Source organism: Lepus europaeus, chromosome 8, assembly GCF_033115175.1.
Source record: "Lepus europaeus isolate LE1 chromosome 8, mLepTim1.pri, whole genome shotgun sequence".
In the NCBI taxonomy this organism is placed as follows: Eukaryota; Metazoa; Chordata; class Mammalia; order Lagomorpha; family Leporidae; genus Lepus; species Lepus europaeus.
In genome coordinates, this window is record NC_084834.1 from 49806027 (window position 1) to 49826975 (window position 20949).

At 38.2% G+C, this 20949-nt stretch overlaps 1 protein-coding gene across 9 annotated transcripts in view; it reads right to left on the minus strand.

Moving 5' to 3' along the window:
• The window catches only part of LARP1B (La ribonucleoprotein 1B), a 142408-nt gene that overhangs the window by 106120 nt on the left and 15339 nt on the right, over positions 1-20949 (minus strand). For 8 of the 9 annotated variants that reach the window (XM_062199640.1, XM_062199634.1, XM_062199633.1 and 5 more), the window contains exons 5-9: positions 19534-19674; positions 13230-13373; positions 12853-13018; positions 7700-7844; positions 2858-3032 (exon numbers count right to left, since the gene is read on the minus strand). In XM_062199640.1, the coding sequence (XP_062055624.1) occupies positions 2858-3032; positions 7700-7844; positions 12853-13018; positions 13230-13373; positions 19534-19674 (771 nt within the window). Of the gene's footprint in view, positions 1-681; positions 2281-2857; positions 3033-7699; positions 7845-12852; positions 13019-13229; positions 13374-19533; positions 19675-20949 lie in introns of those variants that run through there. The other variant, XM_062199643.1, reaches the window with a different exon arrangement.

Consider the following 20949-nt stretch of genomic DNA (forward strand, 5'->3'; position numbering starts at 1 on the left):
ATGAAGTGCTTAACTACTTTCACAACACATGTGCTTAGAAATGAAATATCAGAATATCAAAGAATTCGGGTAAAAGTCTTAGGATCAGACTTTTAAAGGTGTTCACCATTTAATAAACAGCACATATGCTGTTTTCTGATCTGTGTTCTTTTACAATGAAGATTTCGAACTACATACTTGTGTGAAATTTAAGGGTAACAGTAACAATCCTCCAAGACTAAATGAGTTTAAATGATTTCAGTTACCTGACATTAATTTATAAACAAAAGATTCAGATACATATCTTAATACAAGTTACAATTTCCGAGAACACAGAAAAGTTATCTTTGCTGGTTTTATCAAATGAAAATTATCAACTTGGTTCTCCAAAGACAAATCACCATACATATTCCATATTTATCTACTATGATTCTTTTTCCCACCATGAGAGAAATCACTGTTCTGGGTAACTCTAAGAAGTTTTTAAGAGGATTATATTTTTTATGTGTGGAGCTTTGAAGAAGACTGCTGTCCATCAAGATTTTAATTGAAGTCCCATAGCTTCAAAAACAAAAAAAAACAAGAATGTCAGATACCAGACCTCTCAGCTCTGATGAATCAAATCCTTTCAAGAATTGATAGTACAGTACTAAATCCACGGCACTGCAAAGGCCTACATTGCAAAAGTAATCTTACCATTCCCATAATCAGCCTTTTGTGGTGCATTAAGGTCTTCTGCCAGTGCAAATGTCAACCCATGTTAGACAATTCAACCTCCAATGAGGAAAAAATAGACATTTTAATTTCTTTGATGAAAAGGACCATGTTAAAATATCTTACCATATAAATCCCTCAAAAAGTATACACCAAGGGTTGTTTCTAAAATTTAAGGACTTCTAATCTGAGATGAAAGTAGATATATGAAAGTTTCATTAGTTTTTTCTACCTAAAGGTACATATATAAAATCAGCCTACACTTCCTATCCCTTATTCTCACTTCAGACTTTTGGTAACATACTACTCTCCCTTGACCATGGCAATCTAGGTTTTCTTTACACAAGGTCAGTAATTAGGGGATTCTTGGAAAAATTTATTTACATACTTATTCCTATGACATAACGAGAATTAGTATGATTCTAAATAGAATGTTCTTTCAGTATTTCTTCCTTAATCATCTAATTTGATGTGTAAAGAACCTAAAAATTTTGGCATTTAAATACACATTGATTTGTTTCATGCAATATGGACATGTATGAATTTGAGTATATAAAAAACACAAAAATGTACAAGACATTTTGATTTTATCATTGTAATTTTATTAATAATGCATAAATACTTATTGGACAAGTTATCACCAACTTGACTGATCTTAGCTACTCTGTATAAAAAGGATTTTCTGTATTATCCATTGCCCTATGCCTGTTCATAAGCTGGTTAAAAATGTCATCTTGGACCCCAAGTTTACACAATAAATAAATCTAACTTATACAATCAGCCATTATACCTTCAAAAAACAAAACAAAACAAAACAAAAAAAACTCTAAAACAATGTCACTTTTCTTCAACTTTAAAACATCTGCCCAAGTTGCTTGCTGGGATTAGAAGCAGAGGGCTGACAAAGAAATATAAGATAAAAATACCTGTGAGACTGTCCATCATCAATGCTCTGACGGGCAAGTCTCTCAGATTGATATATTAAAAATACATTTTGAAGAGTAAAGAAAAAAATCCTCATTCATATCTTCAGTTTCTTACCCAGTAAAGTGTCCATGCTAACAAATCTGAAAGTCCTTACGAAGTATCATGACAACATGTCAGCTTTGCAATGTACACCATGCTGAAGGACAAATCAAATAGCAAAGGACCTAACACTCTGGGAAATGCTATTCAAACCTCTCTTTATCTGCTTTATTGATCTGGACATAGTTACATAAGCCTGGAAACAAAAAACAGAATCTTGTGGTATTTCCAGAATAATAATTAACTTTCCCACCCGTGAATAAAAGTAGCCCATGCAGCCCAGCCAATTACACAGAAATGGGCAGCCCCTATAAAAACAATAGCAGTCCTCTGGTCTGTCTCACATCATCATCGCAAAGGTGGTTATCTCTGCTGTCGTGTTGGCCCAACCTCCTCCACAAGGAGTTGAGTAGACATTCTTGCACAGAAGACAGTCCGATCTCTCTCATTTCTGCAGCACGATTTGTTCCAATGTTTATAACGCATTGCAGTGAATCACCTAGTCCATTGCATATTCCGATCAAATGACATCAGTAGAGCATCAGTAGATCATCACCCTGACTGAAAAAAGTTTAAGCACACATTTTTTCCCAAGAGGGAATATCTTAAAAATGATCCAGGAAAAAATTTATTAACATTAAAGCAGTTTTTGGAAATTCTAAACACAAGCAGGATAAAGAGAACCCCAATTCTTCTTTAGAATGTACTCATTTTAGTTTTTCGAAATAAGTTTGAAGCACATTGGTAACAAAATTAAAGGAAAACTATATCATTTGAGCATAAAATTTGTAGACTATTCTAATCCTTCCAGGCTATTACAATTTATAAGGGGAAGAGTAGGATAATACATCCATGGTCCTTTAGTAAAATTAAAAGATAGTATAAACTCCTTACGTGACAAAGTACACGTATAATTTTCTGAACAAGAAACAGGAGAAAATTTCACTCATAATTCTTAGATCCCTATTTAACTTAGAGTTTTATGTGGGAAGCAGTAAGAATAGAACTTGGAGCATCAAAAGTCATTTATTTATCTTTAATTATCCTACAGAAGCCAATTAAACTTAAAAAAAATATATAGGTAAATGGACCAAATAGCCCACTGTTATGCTGTTTGCTCTAGAAGAAAAGCTGTTACCTGTATGTGAGCAAAAGGCTTGGCCTGGTACGAACTCTGGACAATCAATCAGTTGAGAGAAGTCTGTCTGTGGCACATTACGTGGAGGAGGGCCTGGAATTGGCCATTTTTCTGGTTCTATCTTTTTTCTCATTTTCTCATCCACAATTTCTACTTCTGTGCTATCCTTCAATGCCTATTAAAAGGAATTTTCACAGTAAATTTTCATTGCATATCCTATACTTCTAAAATCCTAAAAATTAGAAAACCTGAAATGCTATACTATATTATAGCAAATGATTCTAATAATTCCCATGAATTAACTGCTTACAGAAAATTTTAAAATATATTTTTCCTGAGCCTGGTGCTGTGGTATAGCAGGCGTAGTAGCAGCACTCCCATATGTGCCACTGCTGGTGTCCTGGCTGCTCCTATTCCCATCTAGCTCTCTGTTCAGGGCCTGCGAATCAGTGGAGGATGACTCAAGTGCTTGAGACCCTGCATCCATGTCAGAGACCTGAGCAAACTCCTGGTTTCAGATCGGCCTAGCTCCGGCCATTGCAGCCATTTTAGGGGTAAACAAGGAGATGGAAGACCTTTCTCTATCTTTCCCTCTGTTTGTAACTACCTCTCAAACAAAATCTGTGGGGGGAAAAAAAAAAAAAAGTTGTTCCTATAAAGCAGGGATGGGGAACTTTTTCCTTCAAGGGCCATTGGATATTTATAATCATTCACAGGTCAAACAAAATTATCGATGTAAAAATTAGCCTGCAGTAGATTTATTTAGAGTTTCAAGTCCCACCTGCAGTTGCCTTGGCAGGGCCAGACCAAATTATCTTGCAGGTTTTATATGGCTTGAAGGGTGGACATTCCCCACCCCTGCAAAGTAATAAATATCTTGATTTATCACTTATTTAACTGACAGCACATGTTTTCACAACTGGAACAGTCATTCAAAGATTACTGCATCAACTAGAAGCAAAAGGCTTGTTATCAATTAAGTTTTACTGTTAATTTTTTTCATATTTCATACCTCTATTTTCTTTTCTCTTCCCTTAAAAATATAAGTAAAATGTACACATTGTATTTTACATGGTAACACAAGCACACAAAATTCCTTACAGTTCCCCCCCAAAAAGTAGGTGTTATTCCTAATTATGGATGAAGAAACTGAAGCTCAAAGAAGCTTAATAAAAGACCAGACATAGTATGATGCAACGCTAGGAATAAAACCATTCATTATCTGTCCACAACAGAAAGTTTTAGCCATTAGGCTATGGTGTTTCCCCCCACCTCACCAAAAAAATAAAATTAGTGCTCCAGTATAAGGACAAAATCAAACAAGATCAAAATTTCCTCAAGATATTTTAGTTTGTGAACACATGTGTAATCACAAATGCCTTTAATGAGGGTCCTTCAAAAAGTTCATGAAAAATGGAAGCAAAGCTCATTTCAGTGGAGAATACTTTTGAAATCCATGCCTACGAGAGATTTTCAAAATGTTGAGAGAAAATGTATATTATGGAACAAATATGCATGAATTTCAACTAACAAACTTGGGGTGGGGGTGGCGGCAGAGAGGCATCAGGAACAAGAAAGCTCCCATCAAATACTGGCAAGAGCCTTGCGCTGGGCCAAACCTGGGAGCCAACAACTGAATCCAAGTGTCCCATGTGGATGGCAACAACCCAGTTACTTACTTGAGCCATCAGAGGGGCTTCCCAGGGTCTGTATTACCAGGAAGATGGAACTAGAAGCTAGAGCCAGGGACTGAACCCAAGGTACTCTGATGTAGAACTCAAGTTTGTTTTTCTTTTTTACTTATTTTTATTTGAAAGGCAGTTAGAAATCTTCCACCAGCTGGTTCACATTCTAAATGACTGAAACAGCCAGGACTGGTTAGTCTGAAGCCAGGAGCATCTTCAGGGTCTCCCAAATGGATGGTGGGTGCCCAAGTACTTGGGTCATCTTTCACTGCTCTTCCAAGCACATTAGCACAAAACTGCATTGGAAGTAGAGCAGCTGGGACATGAACCAGTGCTCATCTTTGGGAGGCCAGCATTGCAGGCGGCAACTTTACCTGCTGTGCCACAACACTTGCCCCAACTTGAATGTCTTAACTGGCATCTTAACCATTAGACCAATAATCTGTCCTGAAACTATTTTAATTACATTTTTCTATAAGCATTTAGAAACTCCCTCATAATAGAACAGTACTTAATTAACAGGTTAATTTTTCATAGCTGTGCATAACTTTAAAATTAGGATTAAAAGCTTTTCTAAAAAATGTGTATTTTTATTTATTTAAGATTTATTTGAAAGGCAGAATTGGAGAGTCACAGATAGGATCTTCCATCCGCTGGTTCACTCCTCAAATGGCCCAAGTGTTTGGGCCTCCACACCAAAACAGGATACCTGGATGAAGCTCCTGGCTATGGCCTGGCCCAATCCCTGGCCACCATGAACATTTGAGGAGCAAAACAACTGTTGGAAGACCTTTCTCCCTCTAATTCTGACTTCCAAATAAATATTTTTGTGTGTGTGTTTTTGATAGGCAGAGTGGATAGTGAGAGAGAGAGAGACAGAGAGAAAGGTCTTCCTTTTTGCCGTTGGTTCACCCTCCAATGGCCGCTGCGGCCGGCGCATCGCGCTGATCCGAAGCCAGGAGCCAGGTGCCCCCTCTTGGCCTCCCATGCGGGTGCAGGGCCCAAGGACTTGGGCCATCCTCCACTGCCTTCTCGGGCCACAGCAGAGAACTAGACTGGAAGAGGAGCAACCGGGACTAGAACCCGGGGTGCCAGCACGACAGGCAGAGAATTAGCCCAGTGAGCCGCGGCACCGGCCCCAAATAAATAAATCTTTAAAAAAAAAAAAAAAAAGCATAATGCATACGTGTGTTCAAAAAAACATGCTATTCAAAGAAACCTGTCAATAAAATGGAAAAAAATAAGACTGAGGGGAGTTGTGATTTATACATGATGAGCTCATATCCAAACAAAAAACTATTTTTCAAAAAAGCACTTCAGGCCGGTGATGCAGCTCAATAGGCTAAATCCTCTGCCTGCGGCGCCAGCACTACAGGTTCTAGTCCTGGTTGGGGTGCCAGATTCTGTCCTGGTTGCTCCTCTTCCAGTCCAGCTCTCTGCTGTGGCCCGGGAAGGCAGTGGAGGATGGCCCAAGTCCTTGAGCCCTGCACCCGCATGGGAGACCAGAAAGAAGCACCTGGTTCCTGGCTTTGGATCAGCGCAGTACGTGGCCCTGGCGGCCATTTGGGGGTGAACCAACGGAAGGAAGACCTTTCTCTGTCTCTCTCACTAACTCTGCCTGTCAAAAAAAGGCACTTCAATAAAAATAAACAAAGGATTTAATCATGGTGGCACTGTGGCGCAGTGGGTTAAGTTACCACTTAGAGGGGCCAGCGCTGTGGCGCAGTGGGTTAACACCCAGGCCTAAAGCGCCGGCATCCCATATGGGTGCTGGTTCAAGACCCGGCTGCTCCACTTCCTGTCCAGCTCTCTGCTATGGCCTGGGAAAGCAGTGTAAGATGGCCCAAGTCCTTGGACCCCTGCACCCACGTTGGAGATCGGAAGAAGCTCCTGGCTCCTGATCGACACAGCTCCGGCTGTTGCAGCCATCTGGGGAGTGAACCATCTGATAGAAGACCTCCCTCCCTCCCTCCCTCCCTCCCTCTCTCTCTCTCTGTAACTCTGACTTTCAAATAAATAAGTTAAAAAAAAAAAAAAAAGTTACCACTTAGAATGTTTGAGACATGTGTGTGTTTCCAATCCAGCTTTCTGACAATCCACTTGAGAGGCAGCAGATAAAAGCCCACAAATACTTGATTTCTGCCACCCACGTGGGAGACATGGACTGAGTTCCTGGCTATTGGTTTTGGCCTGGCCTCCATAACCCCAGCAATTGTGGGCATTTGGGGAGCAAACAAGCAGATGGAAGATCTCACTCTTGGGGCTAGCATTCTGGCACAGCAAGTGAAGCCACAGCTTGCAATGCCAGCATTCCATATGGGTGCCATCCCAGTCACTCCATTTCCAATCCAGCTTCCTGGTTAATGTGCCTAAGAAAGTACTGGAGGACGGCCCAAGTCCTTGGACTTTTGCACCCCAGCGAGAGACCCAGATGGAGTTCTAGGCCCTCGGCTTCAGCCTGGCCCAGCCCCAGCTGTTACAGCCACTTGGGGGAGCAAACAGTGGATGGAAAATATCTGTCTCTAACTCGTTCAAAATAAAATAAATAAAAATCTAAGAAAAACAGATCTCTTTCCCTATCTTTCTCTCTCTCTCAGTCCCAGTCTTTCAAATAAATACATTTAAGCAAATACTTTAACAAATAAGGTACACCAATGACAAGTATATGGAAAGATGCTCAAATGCATTAGTCTTTAGGGAAATGCAAATAAAACATGACAAACACACATTTATTATTTGAAAACTGACAATATCAACTGCTGATCAGGCTATAGAGCTCAGGTCGGAATGCAAAATGTTGGGGCCGGTGCTGTGGCATAGTGGGTAAAGCTGCGCCTACAGTGCCGGCATCCCAAATGGGCACCAGTTCGAGACCCAGCTGCTCCACTTCCTATCCAGCTCTCTGCTATGGCCTGGGAAAACAGAAGATGCCCAAATCCTTGGGCCCCTGCACCCGCATGGGAAGACTCAGAAGAGGCTCCTGGCTCCTGGCTTTGGATCAGCACAGCTCTGTCCATTGACGCCAATTGGGGAGTGAACCAGTAGATGAAGACCTCCCTCTCTCTCTATTTCAAATAAACAAAATCTTAAAAAAAAAAAAAAAAGTGCTTTTATGTTCACAGGAAAATTGAGTGAAAAGTTCTTTTTAAATGAGTACCTCTAAGATGAGATTAAGGTTTGTGGTGAGAGCCTGAACTCTGTGAAAACCAGCAATCAGGGAAATAGGCAAGAAACCTTGTTCATCCATTTTTCGCCGAAGAAAAAAGTCCCGTTCTAGATTTTCTATACTGAAGTAATACTCACTGAAAAGAGAAATAAGAAACTAAACTTTAGTGTCATGTATTTACACAACAGGAACTAAAAGTATCTGTCATTCCTACATTACAACTACTATGAAAGAATAATTTGGTTATTAACATTACAACAGAACATGGTCTAATACAACAAAGATAGTGCAAATAACCAAAAAAAATTCTATTCAATTAAGAATTATTACACAAGCTAGAAATTTTAAATATTGATTATTTAAGAAAAACATTAACTTCCATTTCTATCAGCTTCTAACTTCAGTACATAGAACTAAGCAGCTCCTTTTACTTTAAAATACTGCAAAAAAAGTCCTTTAAAACTCACATTAAAAATTGTCACTAAAGCTACTTACTACTTGCTTCATCTAAATACTAAATAACAAGCTGAGTACAAGTCAACATATTGTCTTCCATCTTTTTTGCACCACTGAGAATTGTATACTATAGGAACAATCTGTCAAAATCACCTGTAGTACAATTTGTTTTGTTTTCTAAATTGACAAAGGATTGATATTGTTTAATACTTCTAAACCCTAGCAATCAGCGCAATTATATATTTAAATAATTCAAGTTCTCTCCCTTTTTTGATGAGAACTATAACACATTAAAAGTAAAAAGAAGGCCGGCGCCGTGGCTCAACAGGCTAATCCTCCGCCTTGCGGCGCCGGCACACCGGGTTCTAGTCCCGGTCGGGGCACCGATCCTGTCCCGGTTGCCCCTCTTCCAGGCCAGCTCTCTGCTGTGGCCAGGGAGTGCAGTGCAGGATGGCCCAAGTGTTTGGGCCCTGCACCCCATGGGAGACCAGGAGAAGCACCTGGCTCCTGCCATCGGAACAGCGCGGTGCGCCGGCCGCAGCGCGCTACCGCGGCGGCCATTAGAGGGTGAACCAACGGCAAAGGAAGACCTTTCTCTCTGTCTCTCTCTCTCACTGTCCACTCTGCCTGTCAAAAAAAAAAAAAAAAGTAAAAAGAATATAGCTAATAATATTAGTAGCACCATCAAATATGTGGAGAAAAATACAAGAAAAGGCTTAAATATGTAAGTTGTCTTCTCAAGCACAGAATCACTAATCATTTCCTAAGGAATGTGGAAACAGACTGTCAGTATGATCAAGAATTACAAATTCCAAGATGCTAAGGTAATACATTTAATAACAGTCTTAAGAAACACAAAATAAAATTACATCTTCCATATAGAATAACGAAAACAGGATTATAACAAAATGCAACAAGACAGTAAGTAGGGGGAAATGTAGAACAAACAAACAAAGATACCAAGAATGACATGACCTATGGTTTAAAAATCCTATACTGTTTCCAAATCAAAGTTTTCAAAGAGGGATAGGACAAGTTATGAAAAAGCACACTAACCTCCTATTTTGGGTGTAAAATTCAATGACTAAATTATAATGCCCTATAATTATTTTGGTCAAATTTTAACTTTGAGAAGTAAGCACCTATAACTGAAAACTAGATTTGAACAGTCTTTCACTGGAGGGAAATAAAAACACCACATAAATATCCAAACTTTTCTTTATTGACTGATATTTATCAAAGTATAAAACTCTCTTACAAGATTAGTAAAAGCTACTGGCAACTCAGTAACACTAGAAATTCATTTTGTCTTCTTAATCACTGAAGGAAAAAACAGTCTAGAAGAAATTCTGAATATTGTTCCACTCTAAAGCCCTATTCATAATTTTTGGTAACTTCCAGCATTTAGATATGTGAGGTAGTCACAACTGTTCTTAGATACAAACCTACTTAAATAAATGAGCTGCCCTTTAAATGTAGTACTTTGTAAAATCAGAACATCTGAAGAAATCCATAAATCACCCAATTACCAATAATATGTATTTTTAAAACTTCTACAGTTTGAAAACATATTAATCTCTAAATCTAAATGCCAAGAGAGTATCCCATCTAGAAACAATCAAGATCTTTAAAATTTTTAACGACTTGACATCAAAAATAGCGAATTAATAATATAAAATTTGGGGGCCAGTGCTGTGGTGTAGCAGGTAAAGCCCTTGCCGGTAGTGTTGGCATCCCATGTGGGCACCAGTTCGAGTCCTGGCTGTTCCAATTCTGATCCAGCTCCCTGTTAATGTGCCTGGGAAAGCAGCGGAAGATGGCCCAAGTTCTTGGGCCCCTGCACCACATAGGTGACCTGGAAGAAGTTCCTGGCTCCTTGCTTTGGATCATCCCAGCTCTGGCCATTGCAGCCATTTAAGGGATGAACCAGTGGATAGAAGATCTCTCCGCCTCTGCCTTTCAAATAAATAAATCTTTAAAAATATATGCATATATAAAATTTTACTTAGTTAAAAAAAAAACTCATCTGTTCTGAAGAGTTAAGCCTTTTACTTTAAAATACACTGCAGGGAGAGGGGCAGGTGCTGTGGAACAGAGGGTGAAGCACCCCCTGGGCCTCCTACATCCTATGTCAGAGTGGCAGCCAAGTCTTGCTATTCAACTTCCAATCCAGCTTCCTGCAAATGTTTGGGAGGTCGCAGATGGCCCAAGTACATGGGTTCCTGTCACACACATGGGAGAAATGTAGTTGTAGGCATTTGAGGAATGAACCACCAGATGAAAGATCTCTGTTTCTTTCACTCTGACATTATTTCAAATACATATGTATAACTTTAAAAACCAGTAAATCAACTGAGTCCCACATCAAATACCTGGGTTCAATACCTGATTCTAGCTCCTGACTCCATCTTTCCACTACTATAGACCCTGGGAGGCAGCAATGATGGCTCAGGCGATCAGGTTCCTGACACCCAGATAGGACATGTTGACTGTATTCCCTGCTCCTGCCCTGGCCACTGTGGGAATGTGGTAGAAGTATTCCAGTGGATGGGAACTCTGACTCGCTATCTCAAGTAATTTTTTTAAAATATAAAACACATTTAGCATAATTTTTCCAAAAATTTGAAAGGCAAGAGTTCCAGAGAAAGAGGGAGAGACAGATATTCCATCTGGTGGTTTACTCCCCAGATGGCTGCAATGGCCAGGGTTGATTAAGGCAAAAGTCAGAAGCCAGGAGCTTCTTCACACTCTCCAATGTGGGTAGAAGAAGTCCAAGCATGTGGGTCATCTTTTGCTGCTTTTTCCAGGCCATCATCAGGGAGCTGGATCTCAAGTGAAGCAGCCAGGATACAAGCCAATGCCCATATGGGATGCCAATGTTGCAGGTGGCAGCTTACCCATTATACCACAATGCTACCCCGTAAGGAAACTGTTCAATGTGACTTACCAAAAATGAAAATCTAGGGTTAGGCGCTATGGCACAGTGGGTAAAGCTGCCACCTGCAGTGCCGGCAATCCCATACCGTTTCTGGTTCAAGTCCCAACTGCTCTACTTCCAATCCAGCTCTCTGCTAATGTGACTGGGAAAGCAGTAGAGGATGGTCCAAGTACTTGAGCCCCTGCACCCACTTGGGAGATCCAGAGGAAGCTCCAGGCTCTTGGCTTCAGAATAGCTCAGCTCCAGCCATTTCGACCATTTGGGGAGTGAACCAATAAGATGTAAAACTTCTCTCTCTTTCTCTCCCCCTCCCTCCCTCTCTTTCTGTTAACTCTGATTTCAAATAAATAAATCTTTTTAAAAAATAAAAATCTAAATCTCAATCAGCCTATCTATATATTGTATTAGAAATCCCAATGACACAACATCACAAGCATGACTCCTCACAGCCAGATCTCCACTATTTGAAGAATGACACTAACAAATAACCCTAAACCTGGTGCTTTACTAACAACTGCCAAAAATCCTACAGCTGAAACAGTAACAGCAACAACAAAAAAGGAGTCATGACCAATGTCATGTCTGATATTTTGCTCAGTGTCCTAGGGGACATTATCATGTCCTACCTTGGAAGCTCTGGATTCTACACTGCATGATCAGAAATTTTGTCAACACTGAAGTAGTACTGCTCCTCCCTCACTTGTATGAGCACATTGGCGGCCGATTATCCTGACAAGGAGTTGCATGTCCACTATCAGGTCTCAGAAGGGACCTGGCAGCAAGAATTACAAAAAGACAGGAATAGTGGTATGAAGTTGGCAGCCACATGCCAGGCACTTTCTGCCCATAAAAAGGCCCTTTTCTTCAGTGTTTGCATCCACTGTAACAGAAGAAGCAAGAACAATATAAACAAGTTGCTCTGCATTCAAGTCCACCATGAAGGCGTCCCAGGAAGGTACCTGGTTGATGCTGATGAAGAAATTATGTTTTAGTAAGAGTCCATTTTCCTTTATAATAAAAATAGATGTTTTTAAAATGGTAATGCCTTTTCAAAAAGCCCTTTCCTTCAGTTATTTGTAAGGATAGGAAAAAATGCAAGTTTTAGTAAGGTGGTTATTCAAAATACTTGGGAAGCTTTTTCTTGACACTATTCAAATTATATAGAAAACCACCCTCTAAAGTACTAACATGCAGAGGTTTATTTTTCTTAAGGACACCAAAACAAATATTCTCTTGATTTCAAATTCAGTACTCAGAAAGCAACTATTTTGAGATATCACATAAACCTGAACTGACTAGTCATCCCAATGTCTCACAAAAAAGGTTACACTTAGAATTCAAGTCAAGAAGAAAGTCAAGACATCTGCCATAACTTTGTCACCCATGTTCATTTGTAAATTTTAAAGTACATAACTATTTGCAAATAATGAGCCAAGTTTCACTTCAATTTCCAATACATATTGAAGCTATATATATGAAATGACATGTTAAATAATATCCTTTAGGCAGAGAAAATACCTAACAGGTATAGAAAGCAGGAAACTTATATAAATTCATAAACTATATACTAGTTTCTTAAAAAATACTTTACCTATTTTACTACTATTTCAAGGAAAAATACAACCAAGTAGTACATCCTTCAATTTTAGTAGTAAATATCAGAAATGACATTAGACTACCGATGACAGTAACATTTGACAATGCAGTGAATTTTACTGTACCATCTGCTTAACATCTGATATCAACTTACATTTGACGCTTAATATACTCTTTAAGCAACGCTTCCTCCACAGGATACACCTGTACGCCTGTACCATCATCATAGTAATACATCATACTGGTATTAAGATCTGTCTGAAATGGTTGATCAGTCCTTTCACCATGTTCTCGATAACCATACGAATAATCAAAGTTCACTTGATGTGAATAAAGAAATAAAAAAAACACAGATTAAAGTTATTATCAAGAAAAACCCAAGTGAAATACTTCAAAGAACAAACATAAAACAATCTTTACTAATCAAGTAATTTAGTTAAAACATAATATAGGATAGTGATAACTAACAGAAGACTTGCTCACTTTTTTCAAAGTTTATCTAATTTAGCAAAACAAAAAATCATGTCATACATCGAGGATTTCCTCTTCCCCGTCCTCTTCCCCGTCCTCGTCCTCTTCCTCGGCCTCTAAAGGAACCTCGGATATTACCACCCTCACTTCTCACGCTGGACACTTCATCTTGGTCTTCTCTTTTTTCTCTATCTCGCCTCCAACCTTTTAAAAATAAAGATATTTTTATGCATTGTAGTTTGCAATAAAATTACAATAATTATCTTTATGAAAACACATAACCACCCTCCCCTGTTTTATAATTAGTTGACAGTAACCAAGCACAGACACAACTTAGCAAATCCAACAGGAATCTGTCAGGAACATTTCTGGCATAAATGAGGGCACAAAAAAATACTAGCAAAGAAAGACATCCTAATAAGCAAAATAACACCCTGAAAAGATAAAGAGGTCATTTACTAAATAAGACTGCCTTGTTAAAGATTCAAGAAGTTCCCAAACTGCTGAGTTTGCAGTAATAAAAAATTCCTGAAAAATATTCAGAGTGTTTACAAAAAAGATGCCTCTAAATAAAAGACATTCCTTTTAAAGAGGAAATGAAAACACAAAACAACTTGGGAGAAGATACCTAAAGCACAACACAGGAATTATATCTAGATATGAGGACTTCAAAAAAAATCTGTGGAAATTTTGAAGCAAATTTTGAAATCCATGCACAGTATTTTATAATATCCATTATTTTGTGAACTTTCTGAAGCCCCTGAAATACCTAATTTCAACTTTTTTTAGCAAAATAAACTTATCTTTTAAATATTCCATTTTTAAACTTTTTGAAGTCCCCTCCCCACACATACAAGAATTATCTTTGTTTCACTCAAGTGCACATACACACACACAACCATTCAATGAAAAAAACAAGGACAGGGCAAAGAAATGCAAATGGCCAATACAGAGTGGTGCTCATATTGGCCCTAAGAAATGAAAAAAAAAAAGTCATCTTTCCCACCCTGACAAACATTTTAAGATCCTGTAATATTAAATATTGACAAAGACAGAAAAGTTAACATATGATAGGAAACTAAAAGGAGTCATCTTTGGATATCAATTTGGAACAATCTAATAAATGTGAACACATGCAAATTCTACAGACAAGAGTTTCTCAATCTTAGCACTTTAGATCCTGGTATGTGGAGCTGTTCTGTGCACGCCAAGATGTCTCTCATTCATCCTCAATCTCTACCCACTAGATGTCAGTATCACCCATTTACGCCTTATGTTCCCAATTGTGTTGAATAGTAATAGCTTTAAGCAAAGTTAAGCATCTCCTGGGGAGAGGAAAGAATAGGTTACACTGAGAATCACTGGCCTATACCTTGCTCTACCATCCCCAATACTTATCTTAAAAGTCTTTTTCAAATATTTCTGCCTCAACCTAGAGTAAACCGTATTTAATTTCACATCCCAGTTTATTTTCTAAAAACCTGATCATGACCCAATATACTGATTTCATAACCTACTCACAGGCTGCAGTCTGCAGTCTGCAAAAAATTACCCTAGAGAGCCTCTTATACTTCTATACTAGAAAACATACATAAAAAGGTTCATGGTAGTAATTTAATATTAAAAAACAAAAACAATCCAAATAGACAGATTTTATCAAATAGTGAAATATCATTTAATGTGGGGAGAAAAAATAATGACTTAGAGTCATAAATCCAACATGCATGACAATTAAACAAAGTGAAAAAAATTACTTCCAAAGAATGTCAGTGGAGTCACACTGCAGGGCAATTTCAAACATACAAAAAACTTTAACATTCAAGTTCAATTTTTCTAATTAGACAATGGATGAAATTATGGAGGGCATATACGTTTTAAGGTAACAGTAGCATGTATTTTTTTTCCCCAAAGTTTTATTTGTTGGAAAAGAAGACTGGGCAGAGAGATTCCATCTGCTGTTTATTCCCCAGGCCCATGCCATGAGGTCTCCCTCACTGGCAGCGGGAAATCAAGTTCTTTGGCCACCTGTTGCCTCCCAGGTGCATTAGAAAGGAAGCTGGATCTGAAGTAGAGGCAGAATTCGATCCCAAGCACTTCCAATATGGGATGCGGGCAACCCCAAGAGACCGCTTAACAAACAGGGTGTTGAGTATATTGTCCCAACCAGCAGGTTAACTACTGAGCTAAATGCACGCCCCTGGAAATTTTTAAATGACAATATTATGTCTGAAAATTTCTCTTAGGCTTTCGTTTTTTGTTTTACAAGCTTTTTTTTTTTTTTTTTAACCAATTTATTTATTTTATTTGAAAGGTAGAATTACAGAGAGACAGAGAGAGGTCATCCACTTGCTGGTTCACTTCCCAGACGGACGAAATGGCCGGAGTTGGATGGATTCAAAGCCAGGAGCTTCTTCAGGGTCTCCTACATGGGTGGAGGAGCCCAAGGACTTGAGTCATCTTCAACTGCTTTCCCAGACCATTAACAGAGATGTGGATCAGAAGTGGAGCAGCCAGGACTCGAACGGGCACCAGATTGGATGCCACCACTGCAGGAAGAGGCTTTACCCACTATGCCACAGCACCGGCCCCTCTTTTACGCTTCCTTAACCACTTAAAGAACAACATATGATTTATCAGACTTAAAATCTGATCTAAGGGGTTGGCACTGTGGCGTACTGCATTAAGCTGCCACCTGCAACACTGGCATCATATATGGGCACTAGTTCAAGTCCCAGCTCCCTACTAATGAGCCTAGAAAAGCAGCTGAAGACGACCCAAGTATTTGGGCCCCTGCACCCATGGGAAACAAGATAAATCAGACTCCTGGTTTTGGCCTGGCCCAGCCCTGGCCATTGAGGCCATTTGGTGAGTGACCCAGCAAATGGAAAGATCTGTCTATCCTGCCTTTCAAATAAATAATTTTTTAAAAATTTTTTATTTCATCTGAAAACTATAAAATCGTCCAGTCCTCCTCTGCTTTCTGAAAACTGAATAAACCCTGTTGAAATAATGTATCTGGGGAAGGACTTTTAATGACAGTAACACCATTAAGTGAATACTGATGGGATAGGTTACATTGGAAAGACTAGTCTAACACTGAGACTAAATTTTAAAATGCCTGAAAATGAGACACACATTTTATTCCTCCTGCTGTGATACATCAAGAAATAAACACATCATGAAGTATTCCTACCTTCCTGCGCACACAAAAGAACCTAATCCTAACCAACCCTCTAATTCTTAATATCAGCTATAATGAGAAAGGAAAAAAAATAAAGATTATAAGCTAAAGAATACTCTAATAAAGCAATCAGCCAAATAGAAAATGTGAGAAATTCCACAGGACATATGACCTACCAAACAGCAAAGAAAGAAACACTGCTGAGAATGTAAAATAGAACAGGTAATTTGGCAGTTTCTTATAGTATTATATATACAGTTACCATATGATCTATCAATCCATTCTAAGGGATCTACTTAAAAAAGAACCATATGTATATAACAGCTTATACAAATGTACATAGCAGTAATACTCATAATGGCAAAAAAGTGAAACAATTTATTCATCAACGGATGAATGGATAAAGGGGTATATACAACTAACAGAATATCATTCAGCAATAAAGAGGGAGAAACTGATATATAGCAATATAGATAAATCTCACAGACATTAACACTGAGCAAAAGGAGCCACAAAAGAACAAAATACTCTTATACTGAACAGTTCTATTTACATGAAATTCTAGAAAAGGCAAAGTAATCTACAATGAATAAAAGGTCAGAGTTGGTGATGATAGGAGTATTTGTAAATATAACTTATATTTCAGTAAAGTTGCTTTTCTTTTTTTTTTTGAGAGTAAAGTTGCTTTTCTAAAATGGTCCCAGCAACCACTCAGAAGAGGCTCCCATTAGCCAATATAGGGTAGTCTGAGCATGAAATTGAAATTATAGTAAAAGATTAGGATCCAAAGAATCATAGTAAAAGATTATGATCCACTGAATAAACAAGCCATAAGTTCACAATAACAATGGAACATTGTTCCTTATAGAATGCCAAGTACAAAACATAGAAATGACACAGTATGAAAAATCTGCATGTATAACTATCACAGTCATGACTGAATTTGTCAAGAATTACTGTTGTAATCTAAAGCTTTTATGAAGTTTTATGAGAAAATGATTATTTTTCAAGATGCCAAAGCCTCTCCCAATAAATTACAACTCAATCAAATGATTAAAGTTAGTATCATGAATAACAGGACAAACCAAGATAATATGCATTCCCATAAGGTACAAAGAAAAAACTATGTTCTTTATAGTATCTGTAAATACTTTATAAACTCAAATCCAATCATAAAGAAACATCAGAAAATTCAAAGGGATATCTGTGACATAACTGTTTAAGTCTTAAAAAAAATGACCAGTATCAAATAGAAAAATTTGTTACAGATTAATGAAGACTAAAGGGAAAAACAATTAAAATCAAAGGGTGATAACAGAATCTCAGGGGGGGAAAACATACTTCTATATTTATATCTATATCCATATCTATCTACATATTAGTACATAGATACAAAGGACATCAATGGGAAAATCTGCTGGATAGTCACGCTGTATTCATTTTAAGTTTCACTGTTGTTAACCTGCTACCATTACTGCTGATGAAATATATTCAAGATGGAGGAATATAATATAATATATTCAAGATGGAGGAATCTGGAAAACATCATGCTGAGTGAATTAAGCCAGTCCCAAAGAGACAAATATCATTTGTTTTCCCTGATCGGTGACAACTGAGCACCAAAGGGGAAACCTGTTAAGTGAAATGGACACTATAAGAAACAATGACCTGATCAGCTCTTGTCCTGACTATGGATGTACAATGTAATACTTTATCCTTTTCAGTATTTGTTGTTGTTGTTGTAGTTGTTGTTCTAGTACTAGTGGTTGAACTCGGTAATTAACACACAAGTATTCTTAGGTGTTTAAATTTTAACTGAAAAGTGATCCCTGTTAAATTTAAGAGTGGAAAAAGAGAGGGAGGAGATGCACAATTTGGGACATGCTCAATCGGACTTGCCCCAAATGGTGGAGATAGAAATGTGCCAGGGGATTCCAATACAATCCCATCAAGGTGGCATGTACCAATGCCATCTCACTAGTCTAAGTGATCAATTTCAGTTCACAATTGATGGCTCTGATAGGTCTAAGAGTCAAAGGGATCACACAAACAAGACAAGTGTCTGCTAATACTAACTGATAGAATCAAAAAGGGAGAGAACGATCCAACATGGGAAGTGGGATACACAGCAGACTCATAGAATGGCAGATGTCCTAAACAACACTCTGGCCTCAGAATCAGCCCTTAAGGCATTCAGTTCTGGCTGAAGAGCCCATGAGAGTATTGTAGGCATGGAAAGCCAAGATACCATGGAAAAGAAAAAAAAGAAGACCTAAATGAAAGATCTCTGTGAGTGAGATCCCAGTGGAAAGAACAGGGCCATCAAAGAAGGAGGTAACTTTCTCTGAAGGGAGGAGAGAACTTCCACTTTAACTATGACCCTGTCAGAATAAGATCGAAGTCAGCGAACCCTAAAGGCTTCCATAGCCCTGGCAACTCATGACTAGAGCCTAGGGAGATTACTGACGCCATGAACAGGAGTGTCAAATTGTTAAGTCAACAACAGGAGTCACTGTGTACTTACATCCCATGTGGGATCTGTCCTTAATGTGTTGTCTAATGTGAAGTGATGCTATAACTAGTACTGAAACAGTATTTTTACACTTTGTGTCTCTGTGTGGGTACAAACTGATGAGATCTTTACTAATTATATACTGAATCGATCTTCTGTTATATAAAGAGAGTTGGAAATGAAAAAAAAAAAAAAAAACCTAGTGTTAAATTGGAAATGGCATAGAAAAATAATTTTTTAAAAAAAATATTATGTAGGATCTCGGTCTTTAATGTGCTGTACACTCTTATTTAATGCTATAACTAGTACTCCAACAGTATTTTTTTCATTTCGTGTTGCTATATGGGGGCAAACTGTTGAAATCTTTACCTAATATATACTAAACTGATCTTCTGTATATAGAGAGAATTGAAAATGAATCTTGATGTGAATGGAAGGGGAGAGGGAGCAGGAAAGGGGAGGGTTGTGGGTGGGAGGGAAGTTATGGGGGGGGGGGGGGGGAGCCATTGTAACCCATAAGCTGTACTTTGGAAATTTGTATTCATTAAGTAAAAGTTTAATAAATAAAAAAAAAAGAAATATATTCTGCAGATTTATAGGGTGAAAAGAGTTGTGTTCACAAATTACTAAACATTAAGACCAAGTCCTTTTTCTCTTAGAACATGACTTACTTCGTGTGTCATTTCTTCTATTGGTATGTGCTGATTTATTTGTTTCAGGTTGACATCTTGAGCTGTTCCGGGAACCAGGTCTTTCTTGACTGTCTGGTCTTACATCATCCAAGTGGAGAGGTACCCACTTGTGCTTATTAGCTTGAAAAATACAAAATGCAATAATTCATTGATAATACAGTTTTCACTAACGCCGTGCAAATTCTGAAACTACTCTAAATTGTTGCTTATACTTCTGTCCAATTATGACAGTCTATTCAAAATATTACATATATACTTCCATCTCATACTTGATGGACTTTAGAATGGGATATATCTGATAGGACAATTACAATATATGCAGCGGAAGGTCAGGCTTTTGGTTCAAAACACTTTTAATTTCAGATCACTGTCTAAAATATTCAGTTATTCAGAATGAGATTTCTTAAAATGTAAGTGGATAAGTATAAAATTTATCTAACAGATTTTTTTACAGCTACTACATATGATAACTGTTATGATTATACTAGGTAATTCTTAGAATTACCTATTCACAAATTCCAGTTAAGTTTCATAGTGTTTATTATTCTGCCCAATCTATACTATTTACCAAATCAAAAAGACTCCTGAGCAAAGGAAAAACTAACATAGTAATCAAGCAGTTATAACAATTAAGGTAACAGTACTGATTTCTTATAAATCTTGCAAAATGAGGATCAGATGAGAAAAAAAGAATATAAAAAGCTAAAAACTCTTTAAAGCCTATACTATATAAATTCTATCAGAGGTTCACTGACTTTTTTTAAGTTAAAAAAAAAAAAGTGTTCTAAAGGATCAACTCATAATATCAATCACTACATAAAATACCCAGCTATAGGGCTGACCAGTTTTAACTTATGAAGTTAAGAAGATAAATTTCAGAGCATGATGGCAGGTCTGTCATCTGTATGAATTCTAGACTACTTAACTAAGAAGCAGGAAAAATTAAGTGATAAAACGGTTAAGAAGCAGAGGAAATTCTTCTTTTTCTTTTTTTTTTTCAGGCAGAGTGGATAGTGAGAGAGAGAGACAGAGAGAAAGGTCTTCCTTTCCCGTTGGTTCACCCTCCAATGGCCGCTACAGCCGGCGCATCGCGCTGATCCGAAGCCAGGAGCCAGGTGCTTCTCCTGGTCTCCCATGCGGGTGCAGGGCCCAAGCACTTGGGCCATCCTCCACTGCCTTCCCGGGCCATAGCAGAGAGCTGGCCTAGAAGAGGGGCAACCAGGATAGAATCTGGCACCCCAACCGGGACTAGAACCCAGTGTGCCGGCGCCGCAAAGCAGATTAGCCCGTTAAGCCACGGCGTCGGCCGAAATTCTTCTTCTAACAATCACTTAGTAATCCTGTTGCAACTACTTGAGCAATTACTCTTTGCCCATTGTATCACATGAACCTAAT